The sequence below is a fragment of the Gobio gobio genome (genome assembly GCF_949357685.1).
Source record: "Gobio gobio genome assembly, chromosome: 24".
Classification (NCBI taxonomy): domain Eukaryota; kingdom Metazoa; phylum Chordata; class Actinopteri; order Cypriniformes; family Gobionidae; genus Gobio; species Gobio gobio.
The window spans coordinates 24,819,846-24,844,003 of record NC_137120.1 but is presented as its reverse complement, the minus strand read 5'-3'; the positions used below and the strand labels follow the sequence as shown (position 1 = coordinate 24,844,003).

At 37.8% G+C, this 24,158-nt stretch overlaps 2 protein-coding genes across 6 annotated transcripts in view; both read right to left on the bottom strand.

Annotated features, from left to right (window-relative positions):
* rbm20 (RNA binding motif protein 20) overlaps positions 1–13,262 on the bottom strand; it is a 78,774-nt gene extending 65,512 nt beyond the window's left edge. For 3 of the 5 annotated variants that reach the window (XM_079807123.1, XM_079807125.1, XM_079807124.1), the window contains exon 1: positions 12,902–13,262. In XM_079807123.1, the coding sequence (XP_079663249.1) occupies positions 12,902–12,993 (92 nt within the window). In that variant the 5' untranslated portion in view covers positions 12,994–13,262. Of the gene's footprint in view, positions 1–10,239; positions 10,295–12,901 lie in introns of those variants that run through there. The other 2 variants (XM_079807127.1, XM_079807126.1) reach the window with 2 other exon arrangements.
* Positions 13,263–20,135: 6,873 nt separating this feature from the next.
* Positions 20,136–24,158, bottom strand: part of smc3 (structural maintenance of chromosomes 3) — a 39,416-nt gene continuing 35,393 nt past the window's right edge. The window contains exons 26-29 of the mRNA XM_079807122.1: positions 23,635–23,823; positions 23,282–23,459; positions 21,016–21,122; positions 20,136–20,855 (exon numbers count right to left, since the gene is read on the bottom strand). Coding sequence (XP_079663248.1) covers positions 20,784–20,855; positions 21,016–21,122; positions 23,282–23,459; positions 23,635–23,823 — 546 coding nt within the window. The 3' untranslated portion in view covers positions 20,136–20,783. The remainder of the gene's footprint in view (positions 20,856–21,015; positions 21,123–23,281; positions 23,460–23,634; positions 23,824–24,158) is intronic.

Here is a 24,158-nt window from a genome sequence, read left to right as displayed (position 1 = left end):
GTTTGGTTTTTCCAGCTCACAAGCCAACGGAGAGTTGCTAGACTACCCTGGCTGCAAATTAGATTTGCTGCCGCTAGGGTGCGTCTAAATTTCTAGGCTAACCTTCACATGCTATCGGAAATTTCGCACTACCCACTTCTGAAGTTGTGTTTATGAGCTCATCGCATTCAAATTTTGACTCGAGAGGGCGTTCATGTTCATCTTTAAAACTAGGAATCTAGTATTTACGATAATTCTGAGAGCATGTGAAGGCAGCCTAAAACATACAAACGATAGCGCTACTATGCTAATGCTACTTCACCATGCACAAACTTGCATCCTTGTGTAGAACCTTGTTAGCAATTTACTTGGACTAAACAAACATGTAAACACTAATGCTATTATGCTAACGCTACTTCGCCATGCACATAAACTTTCATCTTTGTGGTGGCAATTTGCACATGGACTAAAACACGTAAACACTAACGCTACTATGCTAAAGCTACTTAGTCAAGTGCACAAACCTGCCTCATCGTGGTATTTGTAGTCCTTATGCAGAACTCTTAACGCTATGGCTAGTGCTGGTTTAACAATCAGTTATGATTACTGGGTGAACAATGCGTAAACAAAAAATAATTGAAACTGATTAACAGTCCAAGTAAATCATATTTTTGAGCAAAGCTGACAAGTAGGTTGGGTCCTCTACTATTCAGATTGTTCCTACACCCCTTCATCTATTTTGTAGCTAATATGGTGAGGAGTTTTTTTGGCATGGCTGGATGGGTTTGTGTTACGAGGAAGATCATATGGAGTCTTACAGAAAGACAAGCTGTCACAGGGTCTGTAAAGCGGCTGTAAAACATGCCTTGCCTGTTGCCACCGTGCCCTCTAAATTAATCTTGAAGCCCTCAGAGGCTGTAAGTACTGTATGTGTGGCAAGTATGGTTTTTGTGCTTGTGTTAGCATTTGACTTGAATCCTATTTCACTCCAAAATAAGATATTTTGCTTCAAATTTAATGGTTTAATGGTTTAATAAAATTTTGTGATCTTAACCCATGAATGTAAAGGACTTCCATTTAAAAAGCATTAAAACAGTCCAACAATTACCATCCATGAGGGGGGAAAAAAGCTCTTGATGCTGACACAAATGGAATTTTGATCCTCCTCATTTATCTAACTTGTTGAACAATAGCTACCAGCTACCGCGGTCTTGGCAGCGATCGAAAGGTGACCTATTTTCAACTGTCAGCAAGTCAAGAAAATGTCGGTCTCACAGTGCACACTATAGGCAGAGCCAGGTCACATGATCAGAGACGAACACCGCTGTTAGTCCATGAGGAATATCAGGCATTGCTATCCATTAACATCGGCAGCAGATAGCATCTAAAATTACAAATGGTGACTAGTAAAATTATATATTGACCCCTTGCTGTTCTCCTTCCTTCAGCACACCTGCTGGTGAAATGCGGGCATCGCATTCGACGTTGCCGTGCCTGGTAATTTATACACCGAGCACCTGGCCACTTCACGGGACCTGCTGGCAGGCCCATCTCCGTTTCAGATGTGATTGAACCTTATACTGGCTCAATATGGAGAAAGAAGGCTACTCATCCAATATATGCTGATCTGTATCTTAAGACAACACAAAGCACTCTTTACGTCACAGTTTGAAGGAAAGTTGACTGATAAACCATGAATTTAGGGCCTTGTGCAACATCTTAGCTTGCTTTAGAAGTGTCAATTTGCTCCATATATACGATCATAAGGTAACAGGTGAATACAGTATAAAATGTATGTAGATATTTAGACAGGCGTCCCTTTTGAATGTGCCAATTAGTGATGGAAAACAAAATGAGCGGTAATAAAACTTGCCAGATATGGTTGCCAGAATTTCAGCATAAAAATACGGTGACACTGTTTCAGTTATTACAGAATGGCATATTGGTATCTGTATATTTTACAACTTACGACCATATTTTTTTTTTAAGTGACACTAAACTCTACCAAATTATTCTTTTTCTTTTTCTAAGTGTTCTTCATAAGTAGCCTTTCCATAAAACATGGGCAATACTATAATGGTAACTCATAGACTTTACTTGCAAAAACCATACATTTGAAACTATTTTACAGTAAAATTACACATGTCAAAAGCCCTTTACAATTTTTCACCATATATGGCAAGGTAAATTAAAGTTAACTAATTAGAGGTACCTTCACGCCATGTTGTAATGGTTCTGAACTTCAAAAAGCTTTCACATGCTTTTTTTTGTGACAATTATTATAATGCAGCTCAATTCCACAAATGACATCAAGTTTACCAGTCTAGTCCAAAAAATTCCTCATATTTTCTCCCAACACTGGAAAAGCAACAAGAACATCTGAAGATTCCGCTTGTGCCTTGTAAATCAAATTCATAAATCAAACCATGTGTTGTTTTACTCTATTATTAGCCCCCACAATTCTCTCTAACCATGTTAGCAACATTTCGTAGATGTCCAGTTTTATTTGTACAGTATGTTAATCATGTGCTTTGGTTCTGAGGGCCAAGCGGACTGTCTGCTGACAGGAGACCCACACAGGCCACTTTGGTTTCACTAGTTTTTAACTGCTGTCCACAGGAACATTCAGCACACTTTAGCCGGCCAGTTTGTCCCTTCTGGTAGATGCTATAAGTACACTAATCTGGCCTTAAAAGCATATTCATCCATTGATGCTCATTTAAATGCGTATTCCCTAAAAACTTGACAGATTTCTCTTCTTCCCTTGGGTTGTTTGCTGAAAAAAGCACATTTGTGACCCCTGAACTTTCTTTGAACAGGCCACATGTGTTTTAGCTAGACCTGAAGTACCATTTTATGGTACACTGAAGATCTGAGAAGAAAGAATGTGTCAAAACACCATAAAGCTGCAAGCAATGAAAGGAATATTTAACAGAGCACTTAGCACCCTGAACACTTACAAGCCTACACTATACCCTATAAAGATTTCATTGAGAAATCCATACCGCTACCTACTGCGAACACACAAGGTGCTAGGAATTCAATCTACCTCAAGCAGAAACATTATTTGATTAAACTGGCTTACAGTTATTCTTGATGTGTGATGGTGTCAAGTATAAGAGAATTACTAACCAGAGAACCTATTAATAATTGTAATTAAAATCACAATCATATTTAGCTGGGATGAGTCACATTACCCTGAATCTAACAGTTAAGCTTGAGAATTTGAGTTTCAATATTAATAGTTTTAATTATTAAATTTAATTAAATATCATTTTTAAAATATATAACTTAATATGCAACATTAATATAGTACAATTTAATTGTTGAAGTGTGTAATGTAAATTAAATTGCAATAATGGTTTTTAAACAGGTTCTCTCAAATACTCTGCCTGCCATTGGTTAGGAAAACAGATAGCTCCGCCCCAAACTCATGCTATTGGCTGTAGTGTTGCTATACTGGGCTGGTTGGAATCCTCAAAAAATGGCTTGCTAGTGATTGTCTGAATATTAAACTGGGGTTTAAAAAGATATTTTAACAGAAATATTATACATCACTGTTCTATTCCTCAGTGAACTTTCAGTATTTTGGCTTTACAATACAGAAACTCATAAGTCATTATATCTGTGTCTTGGTGCTATACTATAAAATGACTAAAGACATCATAAAGGATGGTACAATGGCACAGAATGACCAGCTGAGCTACAGGTTGTAAAACAAACATGCCAGAGGGTTAAATGTGAGATGACCGTAGATGAAAGCAAAATGCCTTTATGGTGAACACACGTGCTACAAACTACTCACACTACATTGAACAGCAGCATCTGTGCAACCCTGAGCTTTAAGCAAGAGATTTCAAAGTCTTTGGAGAGAAACCATACACATTCCTGGCATTAAGGTATGACGGGTCTGTTGTCAGGGTCTGTGATATGTTAGTTACGTGAAAAGAGGGGGGAGCACCACACAGAACGCCATTGGAGTCCACATTAACTATTTACTCTCTTTATACATGCTTCTGGTTGTCTTGTGCATAATTCATTAGTACACACACAGTAGGGCTGCCCCCAACCTAAAGATTTTTATAGTCAACTAGTAGTTGTTCATTTAAGCAATTAGTCAACTAATCACATTTTTATATACATTTTATTGAATATATACTGAGGGGCGGAATATATGCCTATACTGTGCTCAAGCACACAAATAAAGGTTGCCGCAAAACACTGCCAAATGTAATGACTATCAATGCGTCGTAAAAAGAGCAAGGGGACATTTTAATTGTTTATCAATAAACTAGCTTTTGGAAGATGGAAGTTGATGCCGACTCAACTAGTGAACAATACACAGAAATACAACAGAAATACACCTTTCATGCAGATTACATGACCAGAGTATTTCTTTTCGATTTGAATTGGTTTGTTTAAAAGTGGACATTTCAAGCTTTCTATAGATATATTTCTCACATCCACGAGGTAAGTATACGCAGAGTTTTGGTTCATTTATGTGACGCACTGCAGTTCAGGGAGACAGAGACGGCAGAAAGCGCATCCTGTCTTTTTTTATTTTACAAAAGCACAACATTTTGATGTTATTGTAAGTTTACACAAATAAAAATAGACCCTTTACAGTTTAAGTTGAGAAAATGCAAGAGATCACATCGACGTCTCCATGTCATGCAGTAAAGCTCGCTACTTCAGCTTCCACACGCCGCACAAACATGTGGATACACGCCTAATAATAGCACTAGGGATGGGCCATATGGATTTAATTTAAATCACAATATTTTCTGCTATTTATGGATATAATGATATCAATGACAATATAAATGTAGTACCATTCCCCATGTTTTTGGCTACAAGTGAGAGCTGCACGCATTCTTGAGAGCCTCAGAAAAACAAACAATGATCTAAAGTAAAACATACCCATCATCAAATAAGCTCCTATAATAAACAAATTACTTAAACAGTACAATCCAAACACCAGCCTTTTCAGAAATGGAAAAATTGCAGATATACTTTTCTTCTGTAAAAGTGCAGGTAATGTTTAAATAGTGCAACTAGGTTCATGAATATTAATCACGTTGTCTGCGTTCGCTCGAACTGATTTGCTGAAATCAAAACAAGCACAGTAATAAGTGAGCGCATTCGTTTCTTGTTCATAAAGGCTGAATAATTCCAAATGAACGCTGTTATTTTACAGAAAAATACAACAATGAATATTGTTTACATGTAGCACCTCAATTCTGCTTGGAATGCAAGACTCTCTTGCTCTCTCTTTGAGTGTGTGACAAACACGGAGCGCTCTCAGTCGGGCGCGCTCACACTAGTGTTTACTGTGCGTCAAATACACTCTGCATTCATTAAGATGAACTGAAATAGTGTGCTTTACGGATCACTCGACAAAGCGTGAATCTCTCAAGCGCTCAGTGAGTGAAAATATATCTGAGTACAGGTTCCAGATTGTAGAGGTATCTCCTCTTTTAGCAATAAATTCCTCCGCAGCTTCCGCCATAGTTGTTTTTGATCTGCACGTGGGCTGCGAATGGGTCGCGTAATCAATTAGGCTTTATCGTCATTATCGCAGGAAGACTAATTCTTATCGTGGGGTGAATTTTTACCGGTATATCGCAAGCGATAAGATATCGCCCATCCCTAAATAGCACCCATTTATCTAGATTAATGTTAGAGTGAGCAGCCATGTAAAGTTTGGATTTTCTGCCCGACATACTGTAATTACCACGAGGACGTTAACGTTCAGTCCCTCACGGACTGCGTGCGTGACTTTGAGGGGTTTTTTTTCAGCGACTAACCAACTAGTAAAATCTTGGTCAACTAAGTCTCTTCTTGTTGACTAACACAACAATGTATGGCTCAAGCACTAACCCTAAAAATCTGATTGGTTGATAGTAATGATGTCCCCATCACATTAAGTGTCCTCCAACCAGCTAAGTATATAAGTATGACTGCAACCAGGGCTGCATGCACCTAAATAGAGAAAATACACATATACATAATACTTTTTATACTTATTTAATCAGGGGGGTTTACTAGTTCCTTTTTACAGAAAGAGAACTGTATAGAACTGTGTAGAAAATTGTATGTGTACAGGCTAGTTTTATAAATGTGCATTACTTGGTGGCTCAATATTTTTACCGTCGGTATTGATTTTTTTTTTGTTTAAAAATGACTTGAATAATATTAATCATAATGACATTCATTATATTTTTACTTTAGTATAAAGTTGCACTTCCAGTGCTAATTGAGGGAGAACATGTGTGGAATTCTGCAGAATGGATTGGTAAACATAATATAATCCATTTGGTGCTGAGCACTATAAAATTTTAGTAAAATAAATAAAACATTTGTATTCTATGGTAAAATAGCAGCATACAGGTTTGCCATGACTTGAAGGAACGTAAATTATGACAATTTTTGACTGAAAGGAGGATGATATAATTAAAAGGAACAGCTATGATTTGGAACTGATTAAGGGGCATATGCACCATATTGATTGGGATGTTAAGGGAAAAAAGGCTGGGGAAAAAATATTGATTTCTCGATTTTAATCGATTCTCACTTTTACAAAGCAATATCGATTCTTAAATCCCAAGAATCGATTAGTTATCCTGTTGTCAGTTAATGAATGAAATAAACATTGTACGGTAATCTGTATCACATAGAATAGCTCAATCAGTGTTTCAACCGCTGAAAGATGCAAGTGTAACGTCACAGTTACGTCAGAAAAACCATATCCAGTGTCCACAAACTCGTTAGTAAGCTAGAAAAATTAACTCTAGAGAGGAACATTTAGCTAATTATATGCACCACTTACATAGGATATTCATTGTCAATGTTCTTCAATATTTAATACATACTATGTATGAATAAATCTGGCAAGTTATTATGACTGCCCCCATTTAAAGGAACTGTATGTAAGAATTGTATTTCATTTAATCATAAAATGGCCCTGATATGTCACTAGACATTAAGAAATCATGTTAATTTCAAATACTTATATCACTGACAACAGTAGTCCGGCCATGATATTGTCATTTTAAAAGTGAAGTTGCAGCCCTCAACTGATGTTGATGTTGACATGTTGTGTTTTGGCCTGAAGCGCCACCCTCCACCTATCTACCAATCACGAAGTCAGTAGTGTTTCGGCATCCGGGTTGCCAGCTCTGCTCTAGTTACCACAGTTGCAGCTACAAACTTTTTGGATAAAAAATGTCTAAGGAGGGGGAGAGGGAATACACCGCTCTAAAGTAATTTGAAAGTGATTGCAGTACCAGTTTTGGCCACAATCCTACATACAGTTCCTTTAAATGTTTATATTTAAAAAAAACGAATTGGAGTATAATTATGATTATGTAATTGTAAAATTAATATTATAACTTTACTATTATTAAAAAAAACATAATTTAGTGTCATTTAAGTGTTTGTATACAAATCAGTTAATTTTTACCTTCAATATTAGTAGGCTAATGTAGTATCAACTGACTCCCATAGTTTACAACATTAGTTCAATGTTCCAAATCTTCCATGTATTATACCTGATACATATCCAAAATAATTGATACTGAATTTAATCGAAACGAGTCGAAAATCGAATTAAAAGCTTGTGAATCGAAATCGAATTGTGAAATGTATATGCCCATACCCAGAATGAATACCCAGCCCTAGGAAAAACTGATAGTCATTGAGGGCAACATTATTGAAGAGTTTTCAGACAGACACGCAACACACAATGTCAAAATGAATTTGACACCGAATGCTAAACAAACCTACAGCGGCATGACAATGATTTTTAATTCTGCCCTTGGAGGACATTGTATTTTAACAATCAAATAAAGGCTAAATCTAGTTTATAAGCAGATCTGCCTCGTGCCTTGATTCTGCTCAGGGACACACGTCCAATTAAACTCGGATAAACACCTTCTTTAATTTTAGACCATGTTTACCCAGGGACCTTTACACTTGGCTGACGTGTTCTCAGCATATGTTCGGCACACAGCAGGACTGCCGTTACAATGCAGCTACAGCACTGCTCATTACATATAATTCAATCAGACACATATAGAGCTGTCGGTGATGTCATATCGAGCACTTTCAGAAAAGGGAAACCACATCGGGATTGGTGTGAAGTGGTGGTCAGAGGGCTGACCTCCAATTTCTAATTACATCAAATATGAATGTGCAATTTTACCGCTTAGATGAGATGGCGCAATTTATTTGATTAAGCTGTAAATGGATATACAAGTGGGTAAAAATTGCTCTGATACACTTTAGACCTCAAGGTCATGCACATGCCTCATCAGTTAATGTCAAAAAGTACATTTATTAAATAAATAAATAAAAAGATGATAAGTAGTAATAATAATTCAATCGAAAACGTCCCTACTATATAGTATATGCGTAAAATAGTAAGCCAAAAGAGTAATATGACCAAATACATGGTATTTGAAAAACACGAATAAAAAAAGTAAAACATGAAAAGTACACAAATAACCTGTGTTGGAGTAGACTTTACAGAGCGCTTGACTCTTGCATTGTCAATACTGAATGATGAATAACGTTCCAAAACACTTCAAAGTTCAGAAATTCTCTTTCAGTGAATTAGCAGAAGTTACTGGTGACATGAAACTTAAAGATTTGCCCATTTACTTCTACATGTCAACAAAGCAATGAACACATGCTGAGAGGCCTGAACACACCACAGCAGGAATCCCACAATTCTACAAAGATGGAAACAAATCAGTGTCACCACAAATAGGCTGATGGTGGTTGACACCAGCTGAGGGCCAAGCCTCGCACTTTTTCACCAAGCTAACATGGCGCCTTGTAGACAAATATTTTCACACTGTATTAGTCACATTTGTGTGTGAACGTGAAGGAAACAGCAACTTGTGCCCCATGTCATTCCAAACACTGACACTTCCCAAATTTAACCGACCTCACCTAACTAAACTGGTTTTGATAATTAATGGCCGTTCAGTTTTTACCAGTGTCTATCGATCAAAGCAGCTGACAGCACCCGTCCTATGGTCGCTGAAAGGGCGAGTGTTGATATTTGAGAGATCACACCTTCCTGAATAAACCGTCATGTGATCCAAGCCACAGGAGGAAACAAGGCACATTCAGACACACTGTCTGAACCTCACAATTTAGCCAAATGGTGTCACAACCATTTGACTGAGGCAATTAAATAAATAAAAAAAGATTCACAGAGATATCAGATGACACCAGAAGTTTAGCTGGTTTTCAGGTTTGCCAACATCAAATGAACGTGGCAGCATGTAGATAGTTTAAAACTAATAAAATGCATTACCAAGTCAAAGTTCTTAAGTTTCATGAAGATGCTAGCGTCTCTTTCGCAGTTCGGTTCCTTGACAACTTTTCCAATTGAACAAAGCTAATGTTAGCATTGCCACTCGGTTTCTGGTCATTTTATGCTAAAACCCTTTTTTCCCCAACCAGTGGTGGGTGTGTAAATCCTCTCTTATTTGGTTGCTAATCAATTTCTTTGTTGACAAACGAAAACTTGCTAAGCTAACCGTAGTTCTGCGGTTTTGTTTATTTATACCCAATCATACAAATATCAGACAAGACTTTATGAAGAGCGAATTTATTGTTGGAAGTCATTCTCAACATCCATAAGTGTTGCTTGACATTTATATGATTGCACATAAAGAAACAAAACTAGTGTTCGCTTAGCAAGCTTTCAATTGGATAGGCCATTTGGATATCCCACATCCAATTTAATTGAACAAAACTAGGGGTCAGCACACAATTTTTTTATTTTATAGGTAGTTCATAGTTAGTTAGGACTTAATAAATGTTGTTCAAGAACCAAGAACAAAGGCATTTCTCAGGCCTATGTTGCCACATCTACACATCAAACAGCACAAAACACGTGTTTCCACAGAGCATTGTGTCGCCATACTGATTCATGACCGCATGAAACTAATGACAAAAGGCAACCGAATAGCCGGTTGTCTTAAGAGCTGAAGGGACAAAGGCATTCACAACATATTTCCCAGCTGTGGTTTAAGCATCCCTGGTAATACCAGCAAACGCGCATGCTATGAAGAACCAAGGTCAACACAGCGCTCAGGCCTTCACTAAGAAACAAGTATAAAACCTTTTACAGCTCTATACGGTGCTTGAAACATCTAGATCCAAACGTTCAAAGGTCAAACAACACCACGACAGCTGTGGAAAAACCGTTAAAATGTTACAATAAAAATGAACAACACAATCTACCTTTCCAGGGTCATATTTACACGGCAGTTTACACCAAAGTATCCGGAAAAAAACAGAAACGATGTAGCCTAGAATGGCGTCTGGGACTCCCATCAGCCCTCACGTTCCCGGGGGTACAAGGAAACTTCCCCCTCTGGGTCCGGCTGGCAGAGTGATATAGAGAGAGCAGCTGAGGAGGGATATATGGGAAAAGAGAGGGAGCGATACACCATGGCGGAGGAGAGGGGGGAAAGAAGGCCAACAAAACAGCCCTCACACATCCTGACAATACCAGTTATAATGCAGCGGTCCACTGTGCTATTTAAAAACAATCCATCAAAAATGCCTCATCTTTCACCGCACGGTCAGAGCCCACGACCTCTCGCTGGCTGTGAAAAGCTTCACGCAGTCAGCTGAGGATTTAATGCACTACACCGTTAAATGCAGGAGCCAACATGCATGCAACTGTTAAACAATTAACCTGACCGATTTCTCAAACAAATGTCACAGTTATAATAGAAACATTTAAAATGACACCGTAAAAACATTAGCTTGTTGCTGCAGGACTATTTTTAACACAGGACAAATAAATGAAAACAAATTTTGTAAAAGGTTTCATTAACATCTCAACATATCTGTACCTGTAACAAACAAAAAAGTACATAGCCCTGTAAACAGAACGAACATGGCACTGAAATATAAATAAATGATATATAAATAATAATATACACACACACGTATGTATGCATGTATGTATACACACACATACACGTATACATACATACACACACACACACACACACACGTATATAAGGTGATATTTGCTTTTCATGACCATACAATGTTTGATTAAACCATAAAAATATGTGAAAATATTTTAGATTTTAAAATATTATAAATATGAAGGAAGAACGAAACTGTAAACTTGGTTAAGGTATTCATCTGACAATTTTTTGCCAAAGAAAAGCAAACTGCTGCCACAGGTTTTATTTTATGATGCAAAAAAAATGCAAGGAAAAAACAAAAAACAATCAGTTATTAATATTTAATTGGTTCTCGTTTTTGCATTTGTTCATATTTTCTTGCTAAAAAATTATGTCCGCACTATTTGGCGGACATACTCATACAAAGTGCAAAAACAGAATGTTTTAAAATAGAAACAGTGGACACCATGTCCATAAACGGACACCTTTGTGACGCTGCAACAAAATTGGCATCCACATTTCTGTCAGTAACTCACACGGAAGACTCGCCTGATTCTATACGTCAGTCACTGGTGACACTACAACAGGGGGTCTTCTCTCAAGACTCAAGATCACGGCCATGTTTGTCCTGTTTAAAGGGCTAATTTTGCACCAATGCAACCATCTAAACTTTGCAAGACTGCTTATCAAAAATATAAATAAACAACTGCACAGTATAAAATAGATGTTATTTGCATAATTAGCATTGTATTTTGAGTAGTGTTAAGAGGTCTCATTGAGGCATGTTGCAGGAAAGTGGTCATCACTTATGTGCACATCAGCACTGATCAAGCTGTGTGCCATTTATCAGCAATAAACAAATAGCACTGTCACCAGTAACATATGCTGAAAACATTCAATGGGGCCACATACATGTGCTGTCTGTCAATCTGTGGAGACCCAAGTTCGTCAATTTATCCAATTTAGATTTGTTTTCTTCATAAGTGATTCAACATAAAGGGAATAGTAATCTGGAGTCATAGCCTCCATATACAACATTAAATTGTAACATTCAAAACACTTTCTACTAAAACACAAAAGTGACTATGTTGCAATAGACATGCAATTTACTTTTGGATCATTTATCAAGCAAAACATGCAAAATCATAAACAAGAGTTTGAGTTTAAGTGTATAAATATTTTCAAAAAAAATTTTTGGTTTAAAATAGTCATTCATTAAGATGAATTACAGCTAAAATAAATGTTTTATATAATGACTATTTTAAAAATTCAGGGAGTATGAAAAGGTCAATTTTAGCAAAATAAAAACATTTTTGTAGCTATTCTCAACACAGACTCAAATGGTCAGTTTTTATAATAAATAAATACCATTATTTAAGCTATAATTATCAGTAAGGAGTGTTTATAATAATTACATTTAACAACCTTTATCGTTTGCTTTAATTTCAAAACTTAACTGTTTTTTAACAAACTGTTTACCAGGTCAACTGAGCTGGTAAATATGAGTGAATATAGTTTTAGTAAAATTAGTAAGAATAAAAATTAGCACGTTTAAATTTGAATAATTCAAAATAAAAACGATGTAATAAAAAAAAAAAAATCTATTGATTATATTATATTACATTTATATTGCTTTAAATATATATGAAATGCATGTTTACATTTGTGATGGGACAAAAAGCATGATGGAATAAGCAGAAGGAATGATAACTGTTTATGTTGGAGATCTGTGGCTACAATAATACAGCAGTGGAACTACACTTTGGCAAAGAACAAAGTTACACTCATCAAACCCATCCATCATCCCTGTGTCTTAAGGAACCGTGCGACTTCAAGCATTTTAGAAGATTTCTTACTGTACTTGCTACTCGAGTGTGATTTATCCCCCAAAACAGGGACTAAACACTTGCGAACAAATTGATTTTTCATAAATCTCCATGCAACACAAACTACTTTTCCCACAGCAGCACGTTCCTTACCTCTGGAGGTGCTCAGTGGAAGCTTTCCCAACATTCCCTGGATTTTTTGACTGACCGTTCTCAAAAACACCCTTGTCCCAAGTTTGATTCATGGTAGAAACAACTTTCTACCCAGAGGAAAATCCGACGAGTCACTCCCAAAAAAATTGCAGGAGGTTTTTCTGAATGAAACTAATGACAAAAGGCAACCGAACAGCCGGTAGTCTTAAGAGCTAAAGGGTGAATCCCGACTGAGGTCCTGTCTTTCTGTGTAGCCGTGTTGTTATGAATCAGCCTCCAGTGAATCTGGGATCAACAGCGGTAATGAAAGTTAGCCCACTCGCGCCTTCTCACTGAACTTCTGCCAGACCCTCAAAAGTCTAAAAAAAGGGTGCTCAAAGGGGCTGGTGGTAAAGCTGGGATGAGGGCTGGAGGAATACGACATGAAGCAGGGACGTTAAAGGCACTTGACCATTTGGGAGTCCCAGAGGGCTGCCGTACACTTTCCTTCTCTCTCTAGCCAATGATAGAGCAAGTGTGAGGTATGCCATTAGCAAGTCACTCAAAAGTGCTGGTGGATCAGTTTCGTCAACAGTTTATCAAAGGCCAGAGCCCCGTGCGCAGATTATTAACATTTCCGACCATTAACATTTTATGGGGGACAATGAGGCCCCTGTTGCATGTCTGTGTGCAAAGCCTTTGATTCACTTTAGATGCTTTTATTTTAGTGGTCACTTCTAAGGCTGTGTAAGGTAAACACCTTTAAGGACTGCCCACTGAATGCCTATAACATACAAAGTGCAGCTCCCTTAGTCGGAGTTGATGACCACAGCAACCAACAGCAAGTTCTCAATAAAAAAAATTCGGCTGATGACATAACAGAGTCTCCCGGTTTTTCGCTTCTGAGTTACCTACAACTGATAGAGAGTACAATAGCATGATAGATAGAAAGGCAGATAGACGGAAACAGATGATAGATCGATAGAATGATAGATGTATAGCAGATAAAATGATAGACCGATACATACAGACAGAAAGATAGAGCGACAACAGACAGAAAGACAGAGCGACAGAGACAGACAGATAAGAGACAACAGACAGAGAAAGACAGAGCGACGACAGACAGAGAGAGCGACAACAGACAGAGAGAAAGAGAGCGACAACAGACAGACAGAAAGACAGAGCGACAACAGACAGACAGAACAAAAACAGACAGACAGCGCAACAACAGACAGACAGAAAGACAGAGCGACGACAGACAGAGAGAAAGAAAAGCGACAACAGACAGACAGAAAGGTAAAGCGACAATAGACAGAAAGATAGTGCAACAACAGAGAGAGACGACAGACAGACAGAAAGGTAAGGCGACAATAGACAGAAAGATAGAGCCACAACAGCCAAAGAGAAAGAGTGCGACAACAGACAGAACGAAGGTTAAAGCGACAATAGACAGAAAGAGAGCAACAACAGACAGACAGACAGACAGAAAGACAGAACGACGAAAGAGAGCGACGACAGACAGACAGACAGATAAAGAGACAATAGACAGAACGATAGAGCGACAAGACAGAAAGACAGCGCGACAATAGACAGAAAGACAGCGCGACAATAGACAGAAAGACAGCGCGACAATAGACAGAAAGACAGCGCGACAGACAGACAGATAGAGCGAAAACAGACAGACAGAGAAAGACAGAGCGACAACTGACAGACAGAAAGACAGAGCAACGACAGACAGAAAGATAAAGCGACAACTGACAGACAGAGCAACAACAGACAGACACAGAGCGACAAGCGAGGACAGAAAGACAGAGCAACGACAGACAGATAAGACAGAAAGATAATGCGACAATAGACAGAAAGATAGAGCGACAACTCACAGACAGACCAACAACACAGACAAAGACATCGCGACAACAGACAGATCGATGACAGAAACAGACAGAGAGCGACGACAGACAGACAGCAAGCGACAACAGAGAGACAGATAGATAGACAGACAGACAGATAAAGTGATAGAGCAATAGAGAGAGTAATAGACAGATAGGTAGGGTGATAGATAAGAGCAAGATATAGAGTGTCAGACAGACACAGAAAGGAAATAAATAAAATAAATACACACACACACACACACATCTTGGTGACTTAAATAATGAAGGGCAAATGCACAAAATATCTATTCGATTCTTGCTGCCACCCTCATTAACCCCCTGCAGACATGTGACATTCACAGTCCCAAAGTATTCTTGACTTGTAGGAAAGCAGATACTGTTTGGAGAAAGACTGACACTAAAACTGCAAGCACTGGACAAAATGTTCCACATCAGCAGGACAACTGCACACAGAAAACCCTCAGAAACAGTCGTAACCACAACGACAGGTGTAGCTGCACATTTAACAGCTTCTTAGAAAATATGCCATTATTTATTTTTGTTGCTTTCCAAACGTCTTTTAAATTATTTTAGTCAATTGTATTATAATTCAAACAGAGTGAAAGAGTCAAATAAACCTAAACATTTTCATCTTTAGTTTGTGAAAAGGATTCATTACAACATTACAACTGTCCCTCAGTTGTACCATAATTTCCACAACACTGAACAGATTTTCCCCAATAAAAAAAAAGTCTAAATATTATTTAATTAGATTTCAAATAAATAACATTTTAGTTGTGAAATTAGCCCTAGCAAGACAAATGGAGTCAGCCATTTTATTTTACGGTTCAAATTAGCACCCCGGCTCAATAGACTAAGTCTTAACCATATCCCTTTACACTAGTTCTGAAAAAGGTTCAACTACAGCTATGAATGCCATTCTCGATAACTCGCCACTACGCAACTCAATGTTTACGCCACACTGGATTTAAACGCTCAACCATCACTCATCAGGAAAGCAATAATGGTTTATGCAAACTCAACTCCGGTTTGTTGCTGTTGCTCCCACAGATCTCCTGCCTGACCTCATAAAACTGCTTTTAAAAAAAGGAACAAATGCAGTTCCCACTCAAAGCGGCAAGCTGTAAATGCCTGTTCACATACGGTTATGGTTTACAAGGGTAAAAATGGATCGGCAATGACACAATGACGCCTCAGCGAGTGGTTAAATGTGGAGCTCGTAGTTGCTGGGTCAAATTTTAAGGATCTGCAGGTTGAGAGGAGTTTGTGACGATTTTTACAGTCACGCCAGTAAATACAACAACGGAAACAAATAAATAAATAGGACATACTTTGCAGAAACTTTCTTGTTGCAATTACTGGAGAGGTAGTGTTACAAAAATAAAAGTCATTCTGTACTGTTCTGTACATTCTGATTGCTGGTGGATTCTGCTACAACAACAACAATAAATATTAATATAATGCTTTAATTCTGTGTTTAGCTATATAAACACTATATGTGACCAATTTATTCTATTAAGTCCATAGTGTGAATGTTAAATGTATGTCCACAAAGAAAAGTTAATTTTGTATCAAGCACAATAACAACAATAAAGGTCTGTTTACTGCCAATCTTGACCATTACTTGATTAAAACATTAGCATATAGGGAGAATATTATTAGTTTATATATATAATTTTGCAATTAAATTAAATAATAATTGTTAGGCATTATTATTAAGACCTTTTTTAACACCTGCACAAAGATTAGTGTTATAACTAAACCATAAAATGACTGATTTCAATTTCTTTGTTTTTTATAAAATCCACATCTCCGCCTTTTTAAAAAAATTAGTCAACATTATAAATGATAATACATATTATTATTATTATTATTATTAAATATTATTTATTTATTAGGCTATTATACATAACATTCTAGATAACCTATTATTCTACATTTTTAGAAAGCACATTAGCTCCTTATCAATCCACAGGTTAACATTTACAAGCTGTGTGCGGATCTTTGCATTGGTCTGAACAAAAACGGGAGACGCGCTGAACGAAAATGTAGTTTCAATCTCTGACAGTAGATGGCGCTTATGGAAAATTTGTAATGCATTGGTTTTCCCCAGTTACCTCTGAAACTTTATTAGGCATTATTTGTTGGTACTTTGATTCAGTGTTTCCCAACCGGGGTGCCGCGGCATATATATATCTAAAATTTTTAAAATAATTCTCTCTTTGTTAACTTTGTTCAATGCATGCGAGTGAAGCCGTATGTTCGAATATGTCCAGTCATTTTCGCCGTCATCACCCGGGTGTAGTGCCAGAAGACACGAATGAGAAGTCGTGCGCGTTGTGAGAAAATGTGTCTCTGTGCACTCATCCAAAAGCGCACACACGTCTCACAGCACGCAAATATTGAGTTCCCTTTCAAGTCTTGCTCTTGAACGGACAAACTCACACAAAAAGTATCTCAACATGTCCATCTTGATGAGTATTCTAGCAGACATAGTCTGTATATGCCTTAAGTAAACTTTATATAGTCGAGAAAGACGACGTATATCCATGCATTAGGTCTTAAAGGGGCAGTAGCCTTTACTGCTGTCTGTTTAATGTCAAACAACAAAAGACAAGGACATCACTCACTGCTGTGATTGAGTAGCTTTTGTAAGTTTAATAGGATTAATCTTTATTTTATACACTCAAATATGCAATGTTATTTTACATTTGATAAATTTCTGTACCTGAAAACTAATGTTAGACGTACCTGAAAAACATAGTTTATTTTATTAGTATCTTTGCTCAATAGTATTTATTTGTGCTGCTGCTTGTATTTAAATGATTTGTTCTTATTATTTTCTCTATTTTTATTTGACAGTAGTCCTTTTTTACCTGAACATAGCAAATACTGAACCTAACCGAAACCGTGAACCTAAAACCGTCATACAAACCGAACTGTGAGCAATCTGTACCGTTACACCCCTAGCGTAACGTATGCAAGGGGGTGCCACAAAATGGAGAACATTTTCAAAGGGTGCCATGACCGAAAAAAGGTTGGGAAACACTGCTTTGATCAGCCAATTTTTAATGTAGCTCAATACTGAGCGAAGCATAATTGAATATGCTCTTCCCTGGCACTGATCTAGTTAAATAGCTCCATGCTTCTCGCATTTATCTTGCAGGGCTGCCTGCGCGTGATTACAATCCACGCACTCGCGCCACTCAGTAGCGCTGTTTCGTTCTGGCGTTTGCAGCACATAAAGTCCACTTTTTGTAATAGCACCATTCTACACTAACAAAATTTGGTTCAAGTTTAATTCAAGCCCTTAAAGACTGTTTGTTTTTACAGACTTTCCAGGCCTTGAATCCATGCGTCTAAAATTCAAGTACTTTCAAGGAGCGTGGAAAACCCCTTTAAAAAATAAATAAATAAATAATAATAATAATGCAAGTACACTTACTTTAAAAAAAATTATTGGCAAGTATATAATAAAAATAGCAATTATTGTACCAGTGAAAAGTTTGGAAACATTACAGTTTTTGAAAGAAGTCTCTTATGCTCATCAAGCCTATGTTTATTTGATCAAAAATACAGGGGTGGGGGGGTGGAGGGGGACAGTAATATTGTAAAATATTATTTCAATTTAAAATAATGGTTTTCTATTGTAATATACTTTAAAATATAATAAAATATAATTTTGGTGATCAAAGCTGAATTTATCATCATCATTACTCCAGTCTTCAGCAAATTAGAAATCGTTCTAATTTGCGGATTTATTATCAATGTTGGAAACAGTTGTTTTATAAAATACATTTTGAATAAGCGCTGTTCTTTTAAACTTTTTATGCATCAATCAACCCTGAAAAAAGTATCACATGTTAAATAGTATTTAGCAGCACAAGCGTTTCCAACATTGATAATAAATCATCATATTAGAATGATTTTTGAATAATCATGTGACACTGACGACTGGAGTAATGTTACTGAAAATTCAGCTTTGCATCACAGAAATAAATGATATTTTAAAGTATATTAAAATAGAAAATCACTATTTTAAATTGTAATAATATTTCACAATATTACAGTTTTTATCTGTATTTTTGATCAAATAAATGCAGGTTTGATGAGCAGAAGAGACTTCTTTCAAAAACATAAAAAATAATAATGTTTCCAAAATTGACCGGTAATGTATATTGATATAACATTCACAACAATTACATACACACATACACACATACATTATATATATCATACATACATACATACATACATACATACATACATACATATATATATATAGTTCCTATGAAAAAAAAAAGATATATGTCGTTTAATTCTTTTAGCCTAAACATTTTAACAAATGTCCCAAAAGAAGATGCCGATTGCATTGGCAGCTGAAAGTTCATCCCGTGACAGTGAAGTGACTTGTGTAAAAAACCATCGAGACAGCAGCATCTGTTCTCCCAGCAGGCCACTGCTCACAAACCTGACAAGTTTAATGGGACCCTAACACTATTCAGAGACAGACAGATTCAAGGGCACATGGAGGGACCAAGTGGTTATAGGTTTGACACAGCACCTGTCAGACAACAAATTAACTTGTGTGGTGAACGACTGTAAAGCAGGGACAGATTTATGCGAGGTTTATCGAGGCCTCTCCGTGATTATGGGGTGGTTTCATCTGTTGATTATGTTAAGGGGCTGATCTAAGTCGCAAGAGGGCGATTCTGGCAGAGAGAAGCACTTGAGAAGTTAAGAGAAGAGAGATGGACAGGCCCAAAGGTCTCTTGGATCAGTTTAGTGATCAGCTGAGTAGATCTGGCAGATAAAATTGTGTTTGTGTTGTTGGCAGATGGAAAGAGGATCCAATACCCCCAGATAATTTTAGTGAACATGACTCACCTTCAACAGAATGACTACAAACCTATTACAGACAAGCATGATCATTTCCAAAGCCTGATCTTCTCATGCAACTCTGATCTGCATAAGCTCGTGTTTGAAAGACACTGGGATGAAAATGACAGAAGCATTACAAAATAGAAATATGTATTTAGATCATAAATATTTATTTAAATTGTAGACTCAGTGTTTAAATTTTACCTTGAGATCTGGTTCATAAAAAACAACTTCTGAAAAAACCTACAAAAACAGACAGATTTAATATGTTTACACACACACGCACACATAAAATGTAAAAAAAGTAAATTTATTTACTTAAGTTATATATAAAATGAACTTACTTGCACATGCCAAAAGCAGCCTCCAAATCGCTGATTTCTCTTTGCAACACGTAACAACCACATAATGATGCAATAACATCAAAAAGGTAAAATGTGCGAGAGCGCCCTCTAGCGGCAAGAAACCGGTGAAAACAGATTTGATAAAGACCAGGGTAATTTTATTCTTTTTGGGTAACAGAATACACATAAGACTATAAATCACAATGACCTAAAGAATAAATGAAACCAACAAAACAATGATAAAAAAACATTTAGGCTCATTCGGAAAACCTACAAAATGAGCTGTTTTCATATATCACTTAAAAAAGGCGAGTATGATGGAATAGCTCATGCTGGTTTATTAGTAGAGAGGAAGAGAGAACTGGTGCCATACGGCAGACTGCAAACCGCAATTCTTTAACAAACATCTACCTATGTATTCAGTCTCAGCAAACTGTATTTTTTCCTTTACTGATGCTTAACTTTGAAACAGTGACTGAACTTCTTCATCTTTAAATAACTGTGGCTGAAGCAAGTGTGAAGCACGGCACATTTAATCAAATATTAAAAAAATGTTTTCAGTGTTTTATCTTTGAAATACGAGAATCAACAAAGATGAAAAAAGAAAATATAAAATTGTAAAACAACAATAAGTCAGCATATCCGGTTCCGAATTCAAGCAGATTAAGAAACACAAACTTTTGCTTTTCATTCATTCATTTCAACTGGGATTTTAAAAAGGAAACACACCAGTTGAGATGGAGGTGAGAAACAAGGAAAATGAGTGATTGCTATGTATTTTTTCTCTCAGCCGTGAGTGGTGTCATCCTCCACAAAGTCCTTCGCCTGCTCTGCTGAGATCACATCGATGTGACTCACCTAACAAACACACATACACACAGAGAGAGAGAGTGAGTAAGCCTAGGGAAATCATCTGTGCAGCTTGACAAGAATTCCATTTATAGTTCATTATCTATGCACAAGACTCGTTTGCATTTGCTAATTACTTCACACATCAAGGTGTTAATGATGCCGTTACCTTGTTTCTGAATTTGACGCCGTAGAACTTATCGGCTGACTCCAGAAGCTCAGGTCTGAAGGTTGTGGTGATGAACTGAGCATGTCCAGCCAGCTCCACGATCATGTCTGAAAGACAGCAATACAAAGCATTGATGCACTGCAAAACCACTTCTAATTCACTCCAAGCAGAAGCTTGTAACCTCCCAAAACCAGACATTTAGTTTGAAATGAGAAAAAAAAAAAAAACGAACAACCGATGTGGTAGAACTTAAGAAGAGAAAAAAAGCATTCTTTTTTTATTAAAACCAGATCACTTATATTAAAAATGTAGTTGTTTATTTTTGGCCCAGATTTTAAGTCTTTTATCCTCTTTTGAACTTTTAGGGTGTGTTCACACTTGTAGTTCAGTTTGCTTGGTTCGTTGTCCTGGTCTGCTTAGCATTCACATTGGCATTTTAACACTGAACCTAAAGGCATAGGGATATGTTCACAACCTGATTGGTCGGCTTTTATTACGTATATTTCACATCAGAACTTACCAAACATCCTAAACAATGCTGTGTGCTGGGCTAAATGCGCTCGTTGTATGTGTGTAGCAACATATGATGGTATTTTGACCAGCTGAGAACTCGTGAAGAGCTTATAAAATGTGTAAAGGAGTTTGTCTGGCTATCATCATACCAAGCTCAAAATTTTAAGATTCAACAATAGTCTGCTCTATATTTTCTACTGCACAAGAGGAGTGATCAACGGGCATATTTCAAATTAGCCTGACATCATCATACTCAATTCTAGTCAGAATATGAGTCTGATACTGCTCCATTGGGCTGTGATTATGGGGCGCGTTTCAACCGAACCAGGAAAGACCTCAATTGGATAGACCTACAACCAATCAGAGCAACGGAGCGACGCATAACGTTAGTTGTCATTGTCAAAAGTCAACAGAACTCGACTGCACTGTGTTGCCATGTCCGCGGGTTGAAGCGACCCCAATTATGTGATATACAGACCAAGGAATGCGATTTTTAGCTGCCAGCCCTGCCAAAATAACACATATTTTAACCCCCAAATGCCTTTTTTTCCCTGAGAACCCCCCCTGGAAAGCTATTGGGCTAGTTTTTGGCTAGTTTTGAGGAACGTTAGCAATTGGGCGGGTTTTGTTGTAAAAACTTGGCAACCCTGTCTGCACGCACACTGGAATAAGTTACGTTATAAGAAAAAGATGAGTGTAAACAATCTTTGCCGGTGTTGTAAAAAAACGAATTTAAGGATACACGGAGTACTTACCAACACGATCATCATTTCTGAGAGAAAGAGTGAAGGTGAATGCATATACAACAAGTTCTCCGTTTAGGATTAGAACAAATTCAACCCAAGCGCCTTTGATGACGTGGATGATTACGTTAATGTTGATCATCTGTCCATCGTCTAAAGCCCGCCCTGATAATTTCATTGGTCCGAACAGTTTCTGTTCGGGCATAATTACTTCTCTACGGAGAAAGTCCAGACCGAACTGCCCGAGTAAAAATGTTGTGGGCGGGGCTAAGTTCGGCTGGCATCCAGGCTAATTTCAAATGACTTTGTACACAATTGGATAGTCCTTCAACCAATCAGACCAACGATCCGGGTGACGTACTTTGCAGAGCGGTCGGTAGTAAGACAAACACATCCTTCTTTTGTAGGAATTGTTCCAGGGCAAGTTTGTGTTCCGTTTTCAAGAAAACTTGCCGTTGAAATCTTTTAAAACAGCAGTGTCAGCGGCATCAACGGGTTGCTGCGCTTTGATGGCCGCCACGTTGAATGTAAACAAAAAGCTGCTTGCCAACGCTTTTCTATCATCTTCATGTTAAACCCACCAATACCGCACCAGGTGGATAAGCCAGTTTGTGATTGGTCCCCGCAGATTTGTAACGGATGTACAGGTTTCCAGCCTGAGCTGCACGGCGAAATCGAATCGCTGGCAGATCGGGAGTCAGATATAGGAGTCAAAACAGCGTTTTTTAGTTTACATGTTTTTGGTCTGTGTTGTCTCCATATTTAATTCAAACCACACCAGATTTCGCTTGGAAGCGGGCTGAGACCCATGTTTTCAGCGGTCTCAGTCCACTTGTTTGGTGCGCACCAGGGTTCAGATGGCAGCGTTCTCAAATTCAAATGAACCGCACTAACAGGAGCAAATCACAGAGTTTGTTTTAATCAAACCAAACATGCCAAGTGTGAACACACCCTTAGTGGCTGAAATTTCATTGCATATCTAATGTCAACAATGCATTGGCTGATGGTACCTGACACTGCTTTTCTGTGCTGGGCATCCAGAGCCTGGTCGATTTCATCAAACAGGTAGAAAGGAGCAGGGTCGCATTTCTGGATGGCAAAGATGAGAGCCAGAGCAACCAGAGACTTCTGCCCTCCAGAGAGCTGCTGCATCTCTCTCATCTCTCCCTGTTTACCTGTGAACGACACCTGATGAACGAACACACACACACACACACACACACACACACACACACACACACACACACACACACACACACACACACACACACACACACACACAAACACGATTTGTCAAGTTTGAGCATGTAATGACTGCGCGTACATAAGCACACAATCATCTGATTCTCCATCCAGCCCTTACCCTGATGCCCACGCCAGTGAACTGGTCTACACTGGGCACACTGCTCTGAGAAGAAGATCCCCTCTCACTGTCCCCTCCCTCACCCTCGTCCTGAGATTGTCCACCCTCAGTGTCTCCCTTCTTCATCACCAGAGTGGCTTTACCACCGGGCACCAGCTTCTGAAACACCTCGCTGAAATTCTTAGACACCTGCCGGAAGACAAAGCAGAATATTAAACAGGATACAAAATGGGGTTTTTTTTGCGCTGACTGAGGTGGGAATTAGATTAAAAATATATTTTGTATAAATGATCTGAAAGGCACTGGTGACAGTTGACGGAATCCCGCCAGTGCAGAGTCGTCATGCAAGTTTATAATTTGCAAGTATTTTTAACCCTCCAGTGCTCTTAAGTCATTCATTTTTATGGATAATTTATGGCTTTGATTTTCTCGCAGTTTTAGAGTAAATTTAAATAGCATTTTGGTGTAATTTTTATAACACTAAACTTAAACTACTATAACTTTAAAGTGCACTTCAAAAATAA